The 20,639-nt window shown below is 50.0% G+C and overlaps 1 protein-coding gene across 5 annotated transcripts in view; it reads right to left on the bottom strand.

Moving 5' to 3' along the window:
- The window catches only part of LOC101077489 (rho GTPase-activating protein 21), a 39,807-nt gene that overhangs the window by 6,112 nt on the left and 13,056 nt on the right, over nucleotides 1-20,639 (bottom strand). For 2 of the 5 annotated variants that reach the window (XM_029842641.1, XM_029842642.1), the window contains 14 exons: nucleotides 13,603-13,791; nucleotides 12,620-12,641; nucleotides 8,529-8,621; nucleotides 7,807-7,885; nucleotides 7,507-7,561; nucleotides 6,625-6,648; nucleotides 3,834-5,784; nucleotides 3,064-3,210; nucleotides 2,881-2,983; nucleotides 2,751-2,787; nucleotides 2,358-2,474; nucleotides 1,943-2,242; nucleotides 288-352; nucleotides 66-211 (listed from right to left, as the gene is read on the bottom strand). In XM_029842641.1, coding sequence (XP_029698501.1) covers nucleotides 66-211; nucleotides 288-352; nucleotides 1,943-2,242; nucleotides 2,358-2,474; nucleotides 2,751-2,787; nucleotides 2,881-2,983; nucleotides 3,064-3,210; nucleotides 3,834-5,784; nucleotides 6,625-6,648; nucleotides 7,507-7,561; nucleotides 7,807-7,885; nucleotides 8,529-8,621; nucleotides 12,620-12,641; nucleotides 13,603-13,791 — 3,328 coding nt within the window. Of the gene's footprint in view, nucleotides 1-65; nucleotides 212-287; nucleotides 353-1,942; nucleotides 2,243-2,357; nucleotides 2,475-2,750; nucleotides 2,788-2,880; nucleotides 2,984-3,063; nucleotides 3,211-3,833; nucleotides 5,785-6,624; nucleotides 6,649-7,506; nucleotides 7,562-7,806; nucleotides 7,886-8,528; nucleotides 8,622-12,619; nucleotides 12,642-13,602; nucleotides 13,792-15,953; nucleotides 16,713-20,639 lie in introns of those variants that run through there. The other 3 variants (XM_029842640.1, XM_029842638.1, XM_011608090.2) reach the window with 3 other exon arrangements.

Here is a 20,639-nt window from a genome sequence, read left to right as displayed (position 1 = left end):
GCACATTAGCGGATATTAGCAACATCACCATTCCCCTGGCGATTAGGAGCAGTCCATTCTCCTACCTTTGTGCAAGTTCTTCCTGTCCTGCTCAGGTTTGGAGTGTGGACTTGTGGCTTTGGGCTCTCCTTTGCCCCCCAGCAGTGTGTGTTTGATGCTCAGCGACTGACGGGAAGATTTGGGCGACGGTTCCGTCTTGCTGCTTGTCGGGCTGGATGACACCACAAATGGGACAATTAAAACAAAGCCTCGCGCATCCTTCCCGTCGGGGCGCGTCCTCAGCTAACCTGGTCAAGGTTTTGTACTCTCTGATCTTCCTGCTGATGAGGTCATGGCTGGTGAAGGCCGCATTCTAAAGAAAGCAGAAAGGAAAAGAAGAGGAAAGATGATGGTTAACGCCTCACACCTCCTGGAGCAGCTGACACGTGCAAGGCTGCTGGATGATGTGCTCGGTCGGGTCCACAGGAGACGGAGGTGGGCTTAAATTTCTGGCTTAACACTAGAAGTCCCAGCATTTTTCTGTCTACGTAGAAGACCCACACAGAGGCCATTTGGCCTGACCACTTTTCCCGAATACACTAATCACTCATTTTGTTATGGTAATGAGGCTGTTAGTGGCAGTGTGTGGGGTGAGGGGGTCACACCTTACAGAGAATGAGGAATAAAAACACATTCACTCAGAACTGAAGAAGCCTTCTGGATAGAAGGCGAAATGTCTTCAAGAGAAGAAACCCAGTCCAGTTGACAGAGAAAACTACAATGATACAATGACCTGGATGATTGAGAATCTACACAGACAAAAACACATTCTATTCTAAATTGTGGACCTGTGAATGTCCCGTGTGACCATAACGACTCATCGACTGCAACCAGACAATTGTTTGATGGATAAATACCTCAGTGCACATGGACTATCGCTTCAGCAGCTGTTCTCAGCAGCATGCACAGCATGATTCAGACACAGGATACCACCAAAAAGAAGCCAAACACCATCACACTCTACAACACAACAAAGTGCGGCGTCGATGTCATGGACCAGATGGTGCGAGAGTACACTGTCCGCGCAGGAACACGGCGCTGGCCAGTAGCAGTGTTCTATAACATGATAGATATGGCAGCACTGAATGCACACGTGCTCTATCAGTTATGCACCGGGAGGCAGGAGAGACGGGTGGATTTCCTGCTGGAGCTTGCAAGAGAGTTGGCTCAAACCCACGTGGGTAAGAAAAAGGCCCAAAAGGAACAATTATTTCGGCAACAACCCTCCACATCACAACTAGGAAAAAGAGCCAAGTGTCAGGCTAAAATTAAATGTAGGGACAATCATGCAACTGTGCGCTGTGTTGACTGCTACCGATATACATGTGGGAAATGCCGAAAGGAGCAATGGCAGTGCCAGGATTGTGAGTGACTGCTCAAATGTATTTCACTCATAATGCATGGTTTTTCATTCTTTGTAAATATGCTTGGGTTTCTTTTTCTTTTTTACTATTTTTAGCACAAAAATAACAATTACTTCTGCAACAACCCTCCACACCAAAACTGGGAAAAAGTTGCTTTTTCATTCTTTGTAAATATGTTTTGTTTTTTTAACAATAAATGTCAGTGTGTTGATCCCTTCCTTCCTGTTGATCCTTTCCACTGCATACAGCTCATAGTCCAGTTTAAGTCTTTATGGCTATGTTAACTGAGGTATTTATCCATCTCACAACTAAAGCTTGCTCTCAAAAGAACCTCCTGAGCTGTAAGGTATGTCCCCTCCCCCACACAGGTTCAAGTGGCTCCAGCCGTGTGCCACTAACAGCCACATTTCCATAACAAAATGAGTGTCCACAGGGGGGACTTGGGGCCAATTGGCCGTCTTGTGGGTTTTCTAGGTAAAAAGGCCAAATGGCCGCTCTCTGGGACTTCTAGTGTTAAACGGCGGCGGGCTAATAATCACCTCCTCGTCCAGGTTGCCGTTCTCCTGGATGACCCTGATCCAGGCCAGCATGTCCTCGCGGTCCTCAGCCTGGAACAGGTACTCGCAGTCTGACGTGGTCAGCCGCAGCACGTTCTTGCGTTTGGTGTCGCTGTACGAGATGTCGATCAGACAGGACCTGATGCTGATGGGCAGCGGCTCCTCCACCGTCTGGCAGTTGGCGTGCGCGTGCCCCTCCCTCCTGTCTTTGTACAGGCAGAGGTAGTGACCTCGCAGCACGGCGTACATCTGTTTCCAGGGGCGCATTCCCCCGCCGACCCGCTGCAGACGTCATCCGTGAGAAGACAAAGGCGAAACACAGGGAGTTGAAGTCACCTGTGCACCTCATGGGACCTTCTGGGCGGGTTCTGTGCCGCCTGTTGTCGCCCTTCCTCACCTTGTTCTTGTCTGCGCTCAGCTGCTTAAACTGCAACGGCCCCTCTTTCGTGGCGTCGCAGAAGACGTCGGAGGACGAGTCGCCCCTGGAGCCCGAGTCCTCTGAGGACCTGTCGACCTGAAGGACAAGGCCGTTAACACCAGGTAGTCGTACACCATTTGAATGAACATTTACGGCCGTCCCCGCTTTACATAATGGATCTGCGGGTTTTATCTCGTGGGTGTCAAATGAGCTGATAATGAGGCACAGGTGAAACAACACAGCAAAGGCTTTGTGACAGAGGATAAATGTGGTGACGGGGCTGAAGCCAAGATGACGAGCATCGGAACGGTCGTTAAAATGTACCCTGACTGAGCTGAGCTGAGCGTGACCGTTGTGTAAACGTGGCCTCACCTTCCGGAGACTCTTCAGCCCTGGTATTAAAGACCTCCTAAATAGAGGAGAAAGGTGAATCGGCAAAAGTCGCTCTGATAAAGATCCTTCAAAACAAGAAAAGCTGTTAATTTTTGCTTTTTGAACTTACCCTCTGCCCTCCTCCCGGTAGTTATCCAGGCCTTCATCGTACGACTTGGACCTCTCTGTTTTGGTACCAGAATCTGACTCAATAATTGTGAGACGGATAGAGTCTATTAAGAGAGGGTCGCATATTATTTGGAGCTGTTATAAAGCACACTGAGCCGTGCATTCCAAGATTCGATGCAAATACCGTGGTCGTGCGACAGCTGGCGTCGAATGAGGGAGGATGGAGACGTGGGGCTGGGAGGGATGGTGGTGACGGTGGGAGCTCCAGATATGACTGCAGAGGCTGGGATGGGACTGCTGTCCAGGTCCACGCTGGGGCTGGAGGGTTCGTCTGCGGTAAAAACAGAAATATCTTCATGGATTTTTGGAAGTTGCAATGGAAAAAAGAAACAGTTGTATCTTCCCATTGTTATATATCCTGGAGATCTGAGGACGAAGCTGCTTCTGTTGACCAGGAAATGTTGCTGTGCCTTTATAAAGGTGCAGACAGGGCGGCTCATTATGGTAAACGGTGCATCATGACATACAGGAGGGCGGGACTACACCTGACGGGAATTTTCAGCAGGGTGACGAGCCCAAAAAACATCATATTTTTTCCCCCCGATGATACAAAGCAAGCGGAACATGACATCATGTGCGTTATTAACAACATTCTTCTACCAAATGTTGCGGCCGTGACGCCTGATCTGCAACAGTTGCTCCATTTACTGTTTACTGGAAATGTACTGAGGATCCAAAAGGAGCTCAACTCTGCAGGAATCTTCTCATCTGCCTGCTTATGTCACAGTCCAATAGGACGAGGTTCTTGGGTTTCTCTGGCTGGACAACACTGGAGGACATGTGAAACAAGTCCTGGAGCAGAGTGGGGGGGTTGTTCTACCTGAGGCAGCGCTACTCAGATGCTGAAGGTTGATTTAGGTCATGTATTTAAATATTAAATGACAAAAGGCTTACCGATGAAGGGGATTGAATCCAGGGAGTCGTCCAGATGTTTGGACTTGTGGCGCGTGTCCCCGAGCCTTCTGTGGTGCCTCTCCCTACAGCTGTCTGACATCCAGCACATGGCTCCATCTAGAGAGCCAGCCTTCACCAGAGGGGGCGATTTGGGAGTCGTGTCCTTCTGGCCGACGTCAAGAGCCAGAACGTAGGGCGGAGGGCGCACGAGGGGAGGTCCATAGTTTTTATCCCTTCTTAGGACGACAATGGTGGCGTCTGGTCCTTCGACACCCTGGAAATGCCCACCGTTGGCCCGCGCAGGGGCGGCGGGCGTTGGCTTTTGGTTGACGTCTCCATTAATGGCGGTGGACCCAAAAGAAGAAAGAGCAGCCACGCCTTCCGAGTGTCTCTGCATGGGCAGTTTAGAGGACGGACCGGAGCAAGAGGACGACCTGGCTGTCAAACCGACCTCGGCCCGACTCTCCATCTTCAAACTGTCTGCCCTGCCTCGGAGCTGCAGGTGCAGAGGGGAAGGGTAGCTGATGTGGTTGCCGATGATATTTGCTCTTTGGTCTTTAAGAGGTTCTGTGGTTTTAACGGTAGATAAGATGGTCGAAGGGGCTGAGATGGAGTTTTTGACGGGGAGACGCGATGGTCTCAAAATGACACAGTCCGTCCTGGAATCAGTTTTACCTTTAGTAAACACAGGAGCAGCTACGGGCGAGTAAGGTAAAACACTTCCCTGGCCTTCTTCCTCTTTCCCAGGGAGATTCCTGTTAAGGTACGGTAAAGCTGTCACAGTCGCCCCCTGCCTGGGAACTCTGGCTTCCTCCCCCCGGAAGAGCCGCAGTCTGTCCTCAAATCCTGCCCTATCTCCCCCAGACGCTACGCCTGCTTCCCCAGGCTGCTTCCCCAGGTAGTCACAGGACCGTGCTCTTGGTTTGGCGAATCCAACGGGGCTGGAAAAAGGCAGCGCGTCCTCAGACGCACTGCGAGGCCAGTTCCTAACCGGTACCGTCCTCTCGGTTCCGCCCCAGAGCCTCTCCTGGGAGGCGCTACGTAAAGGTGCCCTCGCAGTGCTGCGGCCGCTTGTTTCCACCCCGCGATCTGTGGAGGTGCTTCTCCGTTTGACCTGAGATTCCGGCGCTCCTCTCGGGCTGCTGCTGGGAGGGGGGGGCGTGCGTTGCTGGGAATACGCAGAGCTGGAGCTGCTGGCGGCACGTAAGCTGTCCAGGCGCTCCTGGATGGTGCGGCAGCCGTACGTGTGCAGCCTCTTAGCATCTATGTAGTCTTTATAGGTGGTGTAGTTTTTCCAGTCGATGTTCTGGTGTTGAGAGGTGGAGGGGGGAGAGGGTGAGTAGTGGTTCAAATCATTGGAGAAGGCGTCTGGAGAGGCGGGGTTGATACTAGATCGTACAGGTGAGGATAACCTGTCAGAGAAGATGGACCCAGTTCGTAGGCTGGAGGATGGGTAGAAGACAGGGCTTTCTGTGGGATGAGAGGACGGGTGCTGCAACTGGGCGCCACCGGGTACCGAGGGAATAAATGGTTTGGATTTAACCGAGGCTGCTGGAGGGCTGTACCGGTTTTCCTCTGTTCTGTGGCTGGGTCCAGCCCGGGCCACACGGGGCCCCCTCTCAACGGGATCCATAGACACGGGTGCTGTCCTGGAATTCTCACTGCAGACACACACAGCACCCTGAGACTTTAGGGTCTGCTGAGAGGCTGTCGGAGACGGAGGAACCGGGATTTCCACCCGGTAACTCTTTTCCGCGGCTCCACCTTGCCTTCCTGGTCCCTGAGCTGATGCCAGAAGCATCTCGCCGACTGCCCCAGACTCCGACATCTGCGCCATTCCAGCGGCCTTAACTTCTATCCGAGGGTAGCAGATGGGAGGGGGTTCCGGGATGTTCTGGGCATTTCCGCTGTACGCCTCATTTCCTTTGAGGTATGCATCCTGGGAATACGCCTGCAAGAAATTAGAGCGTTGCTTCACTTTGGTGGCTGGGAGGTTTGAACCGAAAGAGCTCGGAATAAAAAAAGAGAAAATTACACCCCCCCTCCCCCCGATATAACAAGATGATGAATTAACCGATGGCCTCTCTGACCACGCAGGACCAACAAGCGTGACAACACCATTTCAGTTGTCCACTATCGCTCTTACAAGGTTACAACATTCCGCAGTGCCAGGATGACGGAGGCTCGTCTGGTCCGAAACCAGCCCAGCCCGGAGACGTAAAGCCGGCAGGGTCACCCACCTTTGCTACTGTGGCGTGTCTCCTGGGATAACAGAAGGTGAAGAGGGGATGGCCGGGCCTGGTGTTGGCGCCGATCCCTACTTCAGCAACCATGGTTCTACGCTCCTACTCTTTCCAGGAGAAACGACTGTCTCCATCCAGTATCAGTCCGTTCTCTCCCCAGTGAAGGAGCTCTCGCCTAAAAAGTGCCCTATCTGCCCCCCCACACTGCGAGCTCTTGAGAAAGAGAGAGTGTATCGGTGGCTCTACCTGAGGTGTTGGGTTTCAGGCTGCTGCCTGGTTCCTCCCTCTGGATTTGCCAAACTCATTTCCCGAACAGCGAACTGCCCACATAAGAAGTCAGAGGGCTGGATTTTCCAGGTCAGTGCTCCAGGTTTATCTGGAGTTTTACACCTCTGTACAGTAAATATCTGCCCCAAACCTCAATGAGAAGGCTCCTAAAATGAATAATATTCCCCACAGGATGAGACATTCCACTATTGTAAAAATAGGGGAAAAAAGGTGTGGATGAGGGGAAGAAAGAGGTTAGTTAGCTCAGTTTCCCTTCTTACCAGAGCAGTGATATCCCTGGAAAACTGCAGTCCACGGGTTAGAGAAGGGCAAGCAGAGGACAAAGGGAGGAGAAAGAGTAAAACGTGAGAAATAAGAACTGAAAGCTTCAGACAGGTGACGCGACTGACTGGCTGACCACAGGAGAGGGTTGAGAATGGAGCTGACTCAGATGTTTTTCCATCTTAACAATGAATTGTTTTTGGCATAACTTTCCTGACACTGTTACCTGCTCGCTGCCGTACCCCCCCCCCCCCCAACATACTGGAACAGGTAAAGCAGTTTCATCTAAAATCTAAATTTAACCTTATCTCGATGACCTCATCGATGCGTTTAGTTGACTCAGTTCTACACAGGATTCCTGCTGGCAGAGTCAGGAAACTTGTGTTGACAGGCCTGATGATGTGGTTTGAATGTTTGCTATAACCCACTTGCATCACTGAGCGCATCCGTGTGATGAACAGATGTTGGCAGAGGGTCCATGAGACGTATATCGCTGGTAATGATTAAGAAATACACTGGTGGGATAAGCAGGTGATGGGAAAGTCTAATCTGAGTCTTCTCACGCATGAGATTATTGTGGTTACCCAACCCAAGTCCACAGAAAACAATCTGAAAATTCAGACCAACACACACATTCCCAGAGAAAATAAATGGACTATTTACTCAATGATTATCCCGTCTCTTTCTTCAAGATACAGACGCGCTTCGTTACGGGTTTTATAAATGTAAAGAATGCTGGCATTGTTGACCAAGAACAAGTATTATATAAGGCACAAAACAAAGTAATTTGAAGTTATTTATGTTTACAAATTCAAATGATTTCTGCTGATTTCCTCTTTGACCCAACATAAACTCCGTTTGGCTGATTATTAAATGCTTACCAGCTGCAAAATGTCCTCATCCTTTGGCATCACGCAGAGTTCCAGCGAGGCGTCGCTGGCAGAGGGACGAGAGAGCATCAGAGTGAATGTGAGAAAGGGAGAGAGAAAACAGCGCCATCGTATCTCTCGGGTATCTAACACGACAATTAAACGCACAATACACACTTTGACGTGACAAAACAATGTGAAAGAGCAGAAGGGCTCGATGATGTCATGAAGTTGTTGGGGCTCGTTGGAGATGTTTTTTATGTGAACAAAGACGAACATAAAACAGAACGAAAGGATTTCCCACAGATTTACCTGTTCTGGATCAAAGCGATCACTTGGGAGTAAGTCTTCCCAATGATGCTCTCTCCATTCACCTTCACTATCCGATCCCCTGGGGGGTCAAAGGACACAAATAAGACCACTCATTCACAGTCCCGCAGGCCGCATTCATGAAAGTGAAAGTGCTGGTCTAACGAGCACCAGATCAAACACGCCACTTTTGCAATCCGCAACTCTTCATTTCCCAAACGTGCCTACGCACGCTTCGGATCAAGCAGCTCCATCCTGCATAAACAGGCGCCCAGATCAAATGGAGAAGGCCCATATGTGTTTACTCAACCCCGAGGGTCCGTCTCCATTCAAGCTCCGAGGAGATGGACATCTCATAGGAAAGGGAGAAACGGGATAATTGTGGGAAAATGGGGCACTTCCTTACCTCCGGAGAGGAGGGTGATGAGATAAATCCGACCAGTTTAACGGCCGTCAATGCCTCCCAAAATTACATTTAAAAAAAAAAAAAAAAAGCAGTTTCACTTTTCTTAAGATAAAAAGAGAGAACGTTTGGAATAACAGTGTGCGTACGACACTTTGATCAGCCTCCCACAAAGAGCATCTGTTATTTTGAAACTGGGATCTGTTTTGCCTGGCAGGTTACAAGAGGAGGGATTACGCTACAGTACGGACGTGAAGAATGAAGAAATCTCGGCATCACACAGTGCTTTGAGGTCAGATATGAGTCAGATGTGTGTGTGTACCTGTGCAGAGTCCAGCTCTGTGGGCAGGGCCCCCCTCCTTCACTTGCTTGACAAAAATGGTGTCCATTGGCTCCAGGCGGTTCCTCGGTCGCCCTGGTAGAGATGAGGCGAGCACACGCAGCAAGGCCATCGGTCATACAGTGAGAGGAACGCAGTTATTCCTCAATAATTAAGCTGTAATTAAACTGGTGAGCATTATTGGCAGTCGTGAGGGGGTTTGGGATGTCACGTGGCGTCGTGTGCACCAGAGCGCTGCACGCTGTTCCCATGAGGCACCCTTCACTTCATCCATACATTTCTCTGGAGCGTCTGTCCCACATGTCGCCATCGAAACCATTCCAGTTTGAGAACTGGGACGTGGACAGCAGTTGTAGGCTCGCCTTTGCTCCAGCAGGGGGCAGCGCAGCACACACAGCGCCTCCCCATCAGGAACAGTCCCAACAGCACGATGCGTTTACGTGCACCGTCATCCACTCTCTGCTGGGCACGTTCCCAATCCCGCGCCAATATCTGAGCGCCAGCCCTGTCACAAATTGGATTCTGGAAGTTTCCACGCACTGCAGCTGGATCAGCGGGATTAGTTGCGGAAATCTGAAAGCTTTGGATATTTTTAAATGCTCCCATCAGATGAACCACAACATAAACTACAGCGCGGATTAATGGAATACACACTCAAAATCACTCAGTTCGACCCCCTACGGTTGTGGGCAGTAGAAAGGTGACATTCCGATGGAGGCTTTAAATACACGGCTAATGTGCCAGTTATCTCTGAACCAGACCCATAATGCGGGTTCTGCTCAAATATTACAGATATTTCAGAAACTGGAGGTGTGATTTTTTTCCCTTTAAATTCCACTACAGTTTTATTCAGCTCTGTTTGATCCAGTCTACCAGGCCCTGGTCCTGGCAGTGGTCCCCGGCTGCACAGCTGGGCCTGGTTATGTTAGCCAGTCCTCTTTTCCCCTGCTGTTTGGGGTTAGATAATGTTATTCTTCAGAGGGCCGGGCCCATTGCCCACTCCCTGGCACGGCCCCAGCAGCACTGTGCTTTATCGTGTGTCTACACTCTCACACACAAGAAGGAATACTTCAACATGCAGCCAGATGTGCTGTACGAGTTGTGCTAACAGGCAGGAAGGAGGATGTGCTGTGGGAAATCTCAGGTCACGATACGTTTATGCGTTTACACAATATTCAGACTGTGTGCTTCATTCTGACTCGATTCCTTGACTGAAGATCAAGAAGTTCTGACCCTAAATGCTGCCATTCTATCTTTGGTTCTCCCCTCCAGGAGAAACAGATTGCTTCACACACACGTGCACGGTGAAGCCTCATGAATATTCCACCAGTGGCCACATGTGTGTGAAGTTCAGCCTGTTACAAAGCTGGTTTATTTATTTTATTACAGGAATGCTGCAGATTAGGGACAAGTATTTTAGACATCTTTATTTACCATTAATAAGACTTGAGCCACCCAAAACAAGAGATAACAATGTTTTTTTTAATTTTTCCAACGCAGCAGGTGGTGCAACGACACCCGGGATGAAGCAAAGATGCAAAGATGCGTTCTCTGCGCCGACGAGCTGGTTTTGCTAAACGCAGGTGAGCCGACACGGATCCCATCACGACGCAGTCACACACCAACAGCTGCAGTTTTTCCATTTAGAGGAAGGTCGTGGTATGTTTTCCATTTTTCTTTTTTTTTCTTCTACGAATTCCAAATTCCAAAACCCACCCAGGGGAAAGATGATACGCGCTGACAGTACTCTGAATCAACTTTTTCCCCTCTGTGGCCACTGTTTTCTTTTCTGTGCTGTAAAACAAGCCAAACAACCCGTCAAAAGGCCCGAACCTGTGGAACCAACGGCAGTCGTCTGCTGATGGGAGGATTTATCTGCATCTTTTCCGGGTCGTTATGGATCAACGTGATCCTAAAACCGACTGAGTTTAAGGTACACAACAGACACTCTAATAGTTCTGTTACAGTATTAGGAAAAGAAAGACGAAAGAGGACCGAAAGCTGCAGTTTGGATTGAGCTTTGTTGAAGAAGGTGGGGCATTTAAAGACCCACTGGAGAATACTGGGGAATTACGTGTGCTGCTTTACATTCCCAGTCTTTGTGGGAACAAACCAAAACCCGAGAAAAAGTGGGGGGATCGGGCCGATATCTGCTGGGAAAAGTTTTTCAGAATGAAGGAAACACAAATATTGGAACAGGTGGAGTTTTTTTAGTCTTTCCCCCCCCCCCCTCTCTGCATAAACACAGAACAAAACATTTAGATTTCACCCTTCAAAAACTGGCTAAAACACACAGCCGAAGAGACGGGGACATACAGGAAGGGACGAGGAGGGAGGGAAGAGGAGAGGATGTGAGATAGAGAGGAAGATTTGGGATAACAGCCGCTTGGTATGTAGACAACCGCTGTGAAAGGAAATAAACAGATCCGAAGCCGACACACACGCCATTCCTCAGTTTCCACTCTGCACAAACAGGCAGTATATCAGCGTTTATCTGCAGCGCCGAGTGTGTCGCCGCCCAGATCGTCAACATGCGGTTCCCCGTTTTCCCTCCAAACACCGACGTCTCGTCGCACCCTGGGCCGCGGTCGAGCAAATAACGCGGCGGGCTCGGCTGGAAAGGCAGCGCAGATCTTTGGGAACATAGCGGCGACGGGAGGCGTTATCAGTCCGAGTCTCGCCGTCTCCAACAGCGTCAGATAGAAGCAATAATCGGCTGTAAGAAACATCTGGAAGAGGAACCAGCCATGTGGTCCTCCAGCTGACAGGAGGCTGACGAAGATGTGAGACTTTCAGTCGCAGAATTAAGACATGAAGGCCTAGCGTCGTGGTCGGGGTCACGTCCCACTGCCAAGACGCGGCGACGCACACCGGGAGGCTGAATGTATGGATCGATACCAACACGTAGACGCTTGCTCATGTTGCAAACATGCGATATGATGAGCAAAGTCCCGTCATAATGGTTCATTTAGCTGTGAAACTGCCATTCGAATCGCTACTTTACTGGTATATGTGGCTTTTCCCTCTCCAGCTGTGGCTCTGCACTGAAATTCCTTAAATTCCAGTATTCCCTCCACCAGCTGAAGGTCGGTGTCATCACTACTGCTGAGCTGCTGGGAGGCAACATCTGCGACAGCGTTCCGCCCACCGACCTTATTTACTGAGTTTTGGGATGGATTTCACGCGACGCTTCGGCTCTGATGGTCTGAAGTTAATTCCTCCTTTAGGCGCCCTTCAAATTCATGTAATGTGGAAGAATGTGGGCCCACATGCAGCCCCCGCGGGGTTTCCCCCCGCCGCAGCAGGGCCCCGCATGTGCCGGGTGTTTTGAATGACAGGATGTGGAGGGGTTAAACGGCGGACGCGTACAAGAATCCCTCAATTTCCCATCAAGAGTTACGGGATCCTGAATTACCAGAAAGCTGCTCTGACCCCAGATTCTTCAATTTCAACGTCCACAAACTGCATAATCATTCGGTGAATCACACCTGCTCAGAGTTTCGGGATCATTACAAGGCAAACAAACGTGGGAGGAATCATCGTCTCCCCCACCACCCATTTTATTACATGGCAGAAGAACCTTGGTGTTCATCCCAGCAATGTTATGAGACTCAACCAAACACATAAACTCAGATAAAAGCCGAATCTCTTTGGTTACGACGCAGGAAAACACGCAATGGGGGTATTTGTTGAAACAAAACCTGCTGGATTATTTCTGGACAGCTGCACTGTTGTTCCATATCTGAGCAGACAGTTCAAGTACACAACTGTCTGATGTTCGTTGGCATTTATTTATGGAAGATTAAACGGTATAAACGGCCTTCATGCTACAAAAGGTTGAGTTACAGTGACCTTAGCAACCAAATTCAGACTAATGAACTGACACAATGTGGGTGTGGTCTCTGAATACGTCTCAATAAAGCACCTGCCAATCCTAATCTGCTGCATATTAACAGGAGCTAGTGAAGAGGAGCTGAGGGTTAATGGCTTTCTGGGAATTCCTATATGAACACCTGAGGTCCTGGATTAAAGCCACCTTAGTAAAACAGCCAGTTTTCCGTGGCGAGACTCACCTCGGCTGCCGTTCTCTTCATCCTATGGAGAGAAAAGAGAAGCAAATGTTGACGCCGCTTGCACAGAAATCACACACAGATCCACTTTGTTGTCATGATGCACTTGACTTTGCTCTGAGCGGAGATAAATTCCACTCTCTGCCACTTTAATCAGCCACCCACGCGTCCTGCGGGTCTCCTCTAAGACCCGCTGCCCTCGCACGGCTTTCTTTAAGACGATCTTCACGCTAAACCCATCATCCTCAAACTGCAATTAATCAATGCGTCCAACCTAAGACTCTCAGAGTAATTACAATAAAATGTGATGAAGGGGGATTTTTCTGGTGGATGCGCGCCCTTGCTGGTTTGGGTTATATCATGGGAGGACTGGTCGAAGAGAATGGCTGAACGGCCACATGTATGTCAATATCATGTTTGCAAAAACCTTCACGGCTTTAAATTCAGTCGAGCCGGCTGCGCTGGAGCAGTGATGTGATACCCAGGAGGGCCTCTGGGACGGTCCACAGACCCTAACGTTCGTGCCACAGCTCCTCTTTAAACACACGTAACACAAGCCAAAGGCTATAAACATTAAACATCGCGCTGACTTTGGAGGAAATCCTTCTGTGCACAATGAGGAGGTTGTCAAAATACACTTCAGAGGAAAGTAAACGCAACTTATCCTGAATTATCGCTTAGAAAAACTTATAGTCTGGAGGTTACGATAAACTCAGAGAGGCGACGGGAAACGCCGGCAGGTTGCCCCGCTAAAGGCGTCGCATTTGCCCAAAGCCCCTCGGTCTGTTAGCATGTGTCCTATCGGAGCCGGATGTTCTGTAACATGGGGATTAGGACCAAAGGGCAGATCGGTGCTGGTGTTATCCAGAGGACGGCTGGCAGGCGCCCCAAGTGGGATGATGGAGGCCAGAGAGGCTTTCCCTCATCCACCCAAAACGGCCCGTTTAAAGTTTCAGTCGACCGCATAAAGGACGGCGTCCGCTCACCTTCAGGGAGTTGTGCACGGCAGACTCCGGAGGGTAGACGATAAAGTGCCGCAGCGTGAAGCCGAAGCCCTGCGAGGTTCGGCGCAGGCGCAGCGTCTTGGGTCCCGGCCAGGAAAAGGGCTCCTCCTCTGGGCCGGGGGAGGCCGTGGCCGCCGTCTCGCTCTGGTCGCGTCCATCCTTCTGCTTCGCCTGAACGAGGTGGACAAACAGGACGTTACTGGTGATACACAGATGCTTGTTCCAGCCATCTTCATCTTTCTTCTGGTTAAAACGACGCGCTACATGAGGCCTAAGCAGTGAAAACACCTGATTTTTCACTTTCTTTGCCCTTAGATCATCATCACCTCCTAAAAAGCCTTTGGGCGGTCCTGGAGAAACTCGATGATTCACCACCACCCCGACAAAGACACCGAATGTGGTCGTGAAAACAATTACCACGCAGCAAAAGGTAAAGCTGAACTTTCCATGTGTTCACTGCTGAGAACCGCACGAGACCGTCCCTCCACCCCTGTAATTGTGTAAATACAGGAGGTTTAGCTGGAACAAACTGAAATGTGGTCCAAGGCCCGGGAAAGACCGTATAAATCATCTGGATCTAAAAATACAGGGGAAATCCCCAGATGGGGCTTTGTCCTGGTTGTTATAGGTCACATAGGTGGTGAATTATAAGACACGATTGGGGGAAGCTAAAATAAAGGCTCTGGTCTCCAGAAGTGGTAGAAATTAGAACCTGCTAGATAAATACATAATGTAACCTGTAAAAACAGACCTGACACTGACAAGTTCAGATAAACACCCGATATTTACATATTCTATAACAGCAAACATGTACGCCTCAGTGTCGCCCCCTGGTGGCGCATCTAGGACGTCTCTCATCGTGAATCGTGACGGTGAAAATTCCAAAAACACGATGCCTTCTCGGTCTTCGTGGACTAAATCTGCAGCTCTGGTTCAGACAGCAGATGACGGCTACGAGTAGCATCAAGTAGCACCCGATACAAACACCAGATCCTATCAATTACGATGCAGAATCATTTTGTTGTAATAAGAAACAGTAAAACTCCCACATTGCCCATGCCAGCGATCATATCTGTCGACACAATCGCGGTTGTCATGTCGGCTGTGTTTACGCCACCCAGGGCTCCACGCAGCCACCATATGGCTTTTGTTGTTGCACATTTAAGGATTTCTGAGGGAATCTGGCGTGGTTGTATAATGACAGGCTCATCTGCTGGGACTGGCGCTGGATAAAAACAACCATAAACAGGTTTTTACCGTGTGGCAGAATATTAAACGCCCCTGGTTCTGCTGGATTCTCATGAAAATATTCTTCCTGAGAAGCCTATTTAGAAAATACGTAAACAAGTCTCAATCAAAACGACTCCGCGACGTATTCCACGATCACACAGCAACACTGCGAGGTTTCTGTCCCGTCAATCATCGGCGACGGAGATGAACCGCTGTGCCGCAGACTGTGATTTCGTGGTTATTGCTGACACCGACGGAGCGATTCAAGGCGGCGAGAGCCTGTCAAGCCTCAGCCCGGCTCTCTCCCCCAGCGAAAACATGCGAAGGATCCACAACAAAAGACCCTCCTCCCTGACATCTCCAGCCACACTCCCCTGCTCCACCTCTCTGGGAGCAGATGTTGAGGTCTCGGCCATCAGGCGTGGGCATTGTGACCCAACCGGTCAAATCCACCACCAACACACACGTGATGTGGCGCTGGAAGGAAGCCACAGAGTTGGGAACTGGTGCGCAAACACTCAGCTGTTTGTTTTAACTGCTCATAAAGAAATGCAAAACAATACCTCCAATCTCTTGATAAAGGCTGCTCCATTATGCATGCAGTCTGTTCATCAAAACAGCCTCTATTATGTGTACACTGGGTTTGATTTGGGTGCTGCCATATGGTGCCACTGGCCTGCAGGATGCTGCATTTGCATGTCTGCTCCTTTATGGATATGAGATGAGGCATTATTCACAGGCTCGGTTCTGGTTTTTTAGGTTTGTGAGTCATTCCCAAATTGTGTGACCACATGAATCCACCTTGTTCTCGGTTTTACTTTCGAGGCTCCGCTCCCTCTCACGCCACATGTCAACATTAGTCACTATACAGTTGGAAAAATGGGAGTTCAAGGCCCAGTTTTGGACTCTGACTCTGCTGGAGAAGTTCATGAAAACAGAACAGGGATACTTCAGTGTGGCAAAAGAAAGAGCCAAAGCCCAAAGATGCAGGATTACCTGCAGGATGACGCACACAAAAATTCCCCAGACAGTAACACAAAGTGGTGCAGCTTCAACCCCTCATCCTCTCTAAAATGCTTTCTCCATTATGTCCACCATCTTACCCGGAATCTGACGCAGTTCTTCCTGGAGGCGTCCTTGAACCGAGCCCAGGACACACTGTGATTGGGACTGGCGAGCCCCAGCTCTACCTCTCCCCAGTAAGCTCTGGCCAAAAACTGGAACCAAAGACAGTACGGCTCCGACAGGCACCCGTCCACCCCGGCCAGCCGAGCCCAGGGACAGCCTCCAGAGGACGGGGACGGAGAGAAGGAGCAGCAACCTGGGGTGGTCTTATCCACATCAGGAAGATCTGGGCGATCCTGCAGAGGAACTGGCTTACAGCCTGGAGGGAGCCCGTTCCTCTGGGCTAGCATGGCATAGCCAGATCCCAGGTGGTGGAACCAAACGGCAGAAAAATATCCACAAACTGCAAAAGTTAAAGCTTCAGCCGGAGCTCATGTTGCACGTTCCTCCTCCCTCGCTGTGTCTAACCGTCTAATTTGGCCTCAGTGTGGAGAAACAGGGCTGTTCCTCTGGGCGTCCCACAGACACATGATGTTTCCACTCAGCCAAGAAGAGAGCAGTGCAGAGCCAGAGCTCTGACTGAGGCACCCACCCACTCAACACACACACGTCCCTCTGAAGAGAGCACACACACAGTCCACAGCACTCTCCGGCTCCCCGCTCGCCTCTCTTAAATGTTTCAAAGCTCCGCAACACGTGCACGCCGGCCGACCCACGTGTGAAGGCTGATTAATAAATGATGACAACGGAGGAGAGGGGATGCGCCGATGAACGGAAAGGTCCGTTTTCTTCTTCTATTCCATGTATGTGATTGGGAATAATCGGACTTTTCCTCATCCTTGAACTCCAGAGACGACATCAGTCATTTTTGTCAGTTTTGTGACACGCCGGTCTTGATCCGGTATCCGGCCTAAACGAGCCTGGGGGTGCATCCTGCATCCAGCATTTAAACTCAAGCCGAGTTCCAGGTAATTCCAGGCCCCCCTGGAGCGTCGGTAACGCTATGAGTCCATTTTGATTCTGGGAAGTGTTTGCCAAGCAGGGCAGCAGTGACCGTGAAAACAACATCAGGAACTTCGCTGCGGAATGTTCCCCTTCAGCATTTTGTTCCGGGCGCCTCGTTACCACATTCGCTGGGCTCAATATAGCCATTGTGGCATTTCTGTACGGAACACGCGGCAGAAATAGACGTGGCCAAACATCCAGCTGAGACATTTGACTTGTGGGAGCCAAAACAAGGATCAAGTCACAAAAGAATGTCAAAACCCCACATTATGGATCGCACAAATATACAGTATATATGACGGGGTTTCCATTGTTCCCAGCAACATGTATCACCTTGACTCTCATTTACAGACAGCGGCTCCCAGACCGCCTCGTATATTGTTTCTTAATTCCTTCTAAATCTAAAACACATGATTATAGGAAAAAAGATGCCTGAATGGAATTCCTTTTTGTTGAAAAGTGGATTTGTTTCAAGGGAAAAGGGGGGGGAAAAAAAGAGATGTATGGCCTTGAAAATATTATGCCGTTGTTGTGGCAACGCAGCAGAAAACAATGCCTGCTGTTGGTCCAGGGTGTTCCCCCGTTTCAAGGCTTGTGTCTTGTCTGTGCGGAGGGCATCGGAAAAACCACAGAGGAGGTGGATTCGCTCCAACTTAACCAGGAGACGCAGCCAGCACTTCATTGGATTTCAATTCCAACCCTAACGCTCCATATCCAACCAAAATCCACAGAATTCCAATTGGGATCCTCAGTTTTCATGCCTGGTACACCCAAACAGATTGAAATATTCCTGACATCCCGCCACTGGCTCACGATAAACGCTGCCGACCTTCTTCCAGCAGAGGAAGATTTTGATAAGTGTGGCAGGCTCAGATTAGGAGCAACGTTGACCCACCGGGAAAAACAGGAAGCTCAATTATCACCAACAGAAGACTAATTGACGAGGCGCTCTCCCACGTCTTAATATAGGCTTGTGAAATTCTGCCGCTGCTCCGTGAACGAGGAATAAAGCATTTCGCTGAGGTCCGGGAACGTCATCCTTCCCTGTTGATAATCCTGCAAACGTCCATGTGGTTTAACGCAACATTATCCTGGGAGCCAAACACAACAACCAGGCTGCAGCTGTGGTGAAATCAAGACCAGTATGAAGAAATGAAGAATTTCTTTTATAGACAAAAGCTTGTTTTGAGCTGAAATTAAATGTGGTGGGTCACCGCGTCCAGGTCGAGGGAACATAAACAGTGTTTAAAAGGTAAAAAGCTGCTGTTTTATCACCTTACAAACATCCATGAAATCCCAGCGCTGACAGCCAGAGTTCTCCTCGGCGAGTTGGGGAAACTCATTTCAGATGTTTACATCGCCGGAGAGCAGAACGCAATGAAAACCAGGTTATTTCATGACGCCGTCTTCATTTTAATCCCCTCCGACCTGCCAGTCGGACATTTCTGAGATGATTATCTGCGGATCTGATTTGAGTAACAAAGGAAATAAAGGGCCCGTGGTCTGTGAGCAGCTGACGGGACCTCTGGAGGGGGATTAAAGACACGGGGCACCAACGGGGCTCTGACAACTACAATGAGTAAGGTTGAAGTCCACGCCCGACGCTCATGTGTGACCAAGTTTACGTATCTGCGTCTGTGTGTGGCAGGAGAAAAGAGAACGTCTTGGAGGGGATTAGGGCTGGCTTTTCAGGACTCCCGGTGGTTGAGAGATCTAATCTGGACCTGCTGCATCTGGGCTCCGCGAGGTATGGCTTACTGTAACAAAGGCCCGGCTAATGAGGGCCCGGGACAGACCGGCCCTCTGAGCACCCACATCACCGCACACCCATAAAGGACTTCTTCATCCTGGGGGCGGTACCGAATCCCACAGTCACGGCCGACTACGGCCAGGACCTGGCAGATACTGAAGCTGAGGAGCTTGAAGTCACCGACCGTCAGGTACATCAGACTGTAGCTCAGCTTTCAAATGAAGAATGGAGGAGGCAGTAAGGGCAACGGGCTTTTTCTCGTGCATGCCTTTGTTGTGAGGAGGAACTCGGCACCCCGCCAAATTAAAAGCTCGCATTTGATGAAACTACCTCCGGCTACCAGCTGTGATTCATGCCCGTGATGGTGTCATGAGCCGGAGTATCGCTACAACAAGATCCAGCATTTGCTATGGAGACCATGTGTACGGAGCAGAGGAAGAAACGCAGGACGCAGCGGTTCCAGAGAGAAAAAAAACGGGGGGGGATTTCCTTCACGATGGATCTGGCCACTACAGCAGAGAGAAGCGGTGAAGTGGAGAGTCGTCCAAGTAAGAAGCGGGACCACAAAAGCCTTGGAGCCCGGGTGGGGGGGGGTTGCATGGGAGCTCCTGTGAAGGAGTGCTGCTCGATCTGGACGATTGTCTCCAAAAGTCCCTTGATGCTTCCAGACAAACGCCTCTGCCATTCAAGCATTCAGGAGCCAGCTCATTCACTCCAGCAGCTGCTGTCAGACAGAGAAAAAAGGAGCAAATATGTTTCTGATGAGCTCAAGCTGCATGTACAGAGCCGCGCTCCCCGGCCCTGCACTGGAGGGCCCATTTAAACCAGTTAAAGCCTCGCACTGGCGCACACGCCGCCGTGTTTGTGTCAGAACTTCTATTCCCTAATTTGTGGCATAAATTGGATTCTTAAATGCAGCCGCTTCCAAACATTTACGCAGACTAATCACATCAAAATCTATAACTGCTCCTCCAGCAGCAGGAAGTGAACTGGGAATGCGGACGGTGGCGGTCTGCTTTCCTGAAAAGTGGATTTACATTCCGGAGGGGGTGCACCTCCGGATCCAGGCCCAGCCCGCTGTCCCTGGGTGCAGCCTCACCGGATGATAAAATGATACCGGCTGACAGCTATTACGGGGGCCAACCTGTGACACCGTTTATTAGTGGGTCAGATCTAACGCAAGAACATCGAGTGGACCGAGAGGCTGGAAAAAGAGCCAAGTGTAACAGGATTCATCCTGAGATTCCCTCCATGACCCACCCAACACCATAAACCGCCCCTGTGTGGAAACTATCCAGAACATCTCATCAATCAGGTGGGGAGACAAACACCTGATTCAAGAAACTCGGCTATTAAAAAGCAGGAGGAGGACATCTCGGCTACTGGGTCCGCCCTGAATCCAAACCAGCTCAGGTTTTCCAGCTATCTGAAAGGCTCCCTTTGAGACTGTATAACAAACCCATGTTTCCAGAAGGAGCCCGTATAGCTCTGGCGTAAGCTGATCTTAGTGTTTCCTTAGCTGAGGTTCCAGTTTGGACCGCTGAACGCTCGTCATTCCAGAAGCATTCCTGAAGAGTACTGATACAGATGCTCCTTAACACCGGAGCTCAACAGGAGATGTGTTAAACTGTAAAGAGACCCTGGAGAAACGTGTACTGACCAGTAAAAGGTGTTAGCATGTGTGTTTCCAAGACAAATCAAGGGAGAGCAGCAACCACGTCCACATCAGTCCCAGTTATTCTGGTGCACAGGTGAAATATTCACGAGCGACATTTCAAATTCAGCCCCGACTGGAGAGATGCTTCTAGGTTCTAAAAATATCCCGACCCGCGAAATGGAGGATGAAATATTCATCTCCCTGTGAACTGGTCCGGTATGCGCGGTGATCCCGTGTTTACCTTCGTCACGTGTGCCGCCCGTTACGCACGTGCGCGGCCAAAAAACACCAGGCGCTGTTCGCCTTCTGCCA

This window comes from Takifugu rubripes, chromosome 10 (assembly GCF_901000725.2).
Source record: "Takifugu rubripes chromosome 10, fTakRub1.2, whole genome shotgun sequence".
In the NCBI taxonomy this organism is placed as follows: domain Eukaryota; kingdom Metazoa; phylum Chordata; class Actinopteri; order Tetraodontiformes; family Tetraodontidae; genus Takifugu; species Takifugu rubripes.
Note: the sequence above shows the minus strand (reverse complement) of the source record. Positions and strands in the feature narration are given on the sequence as shown.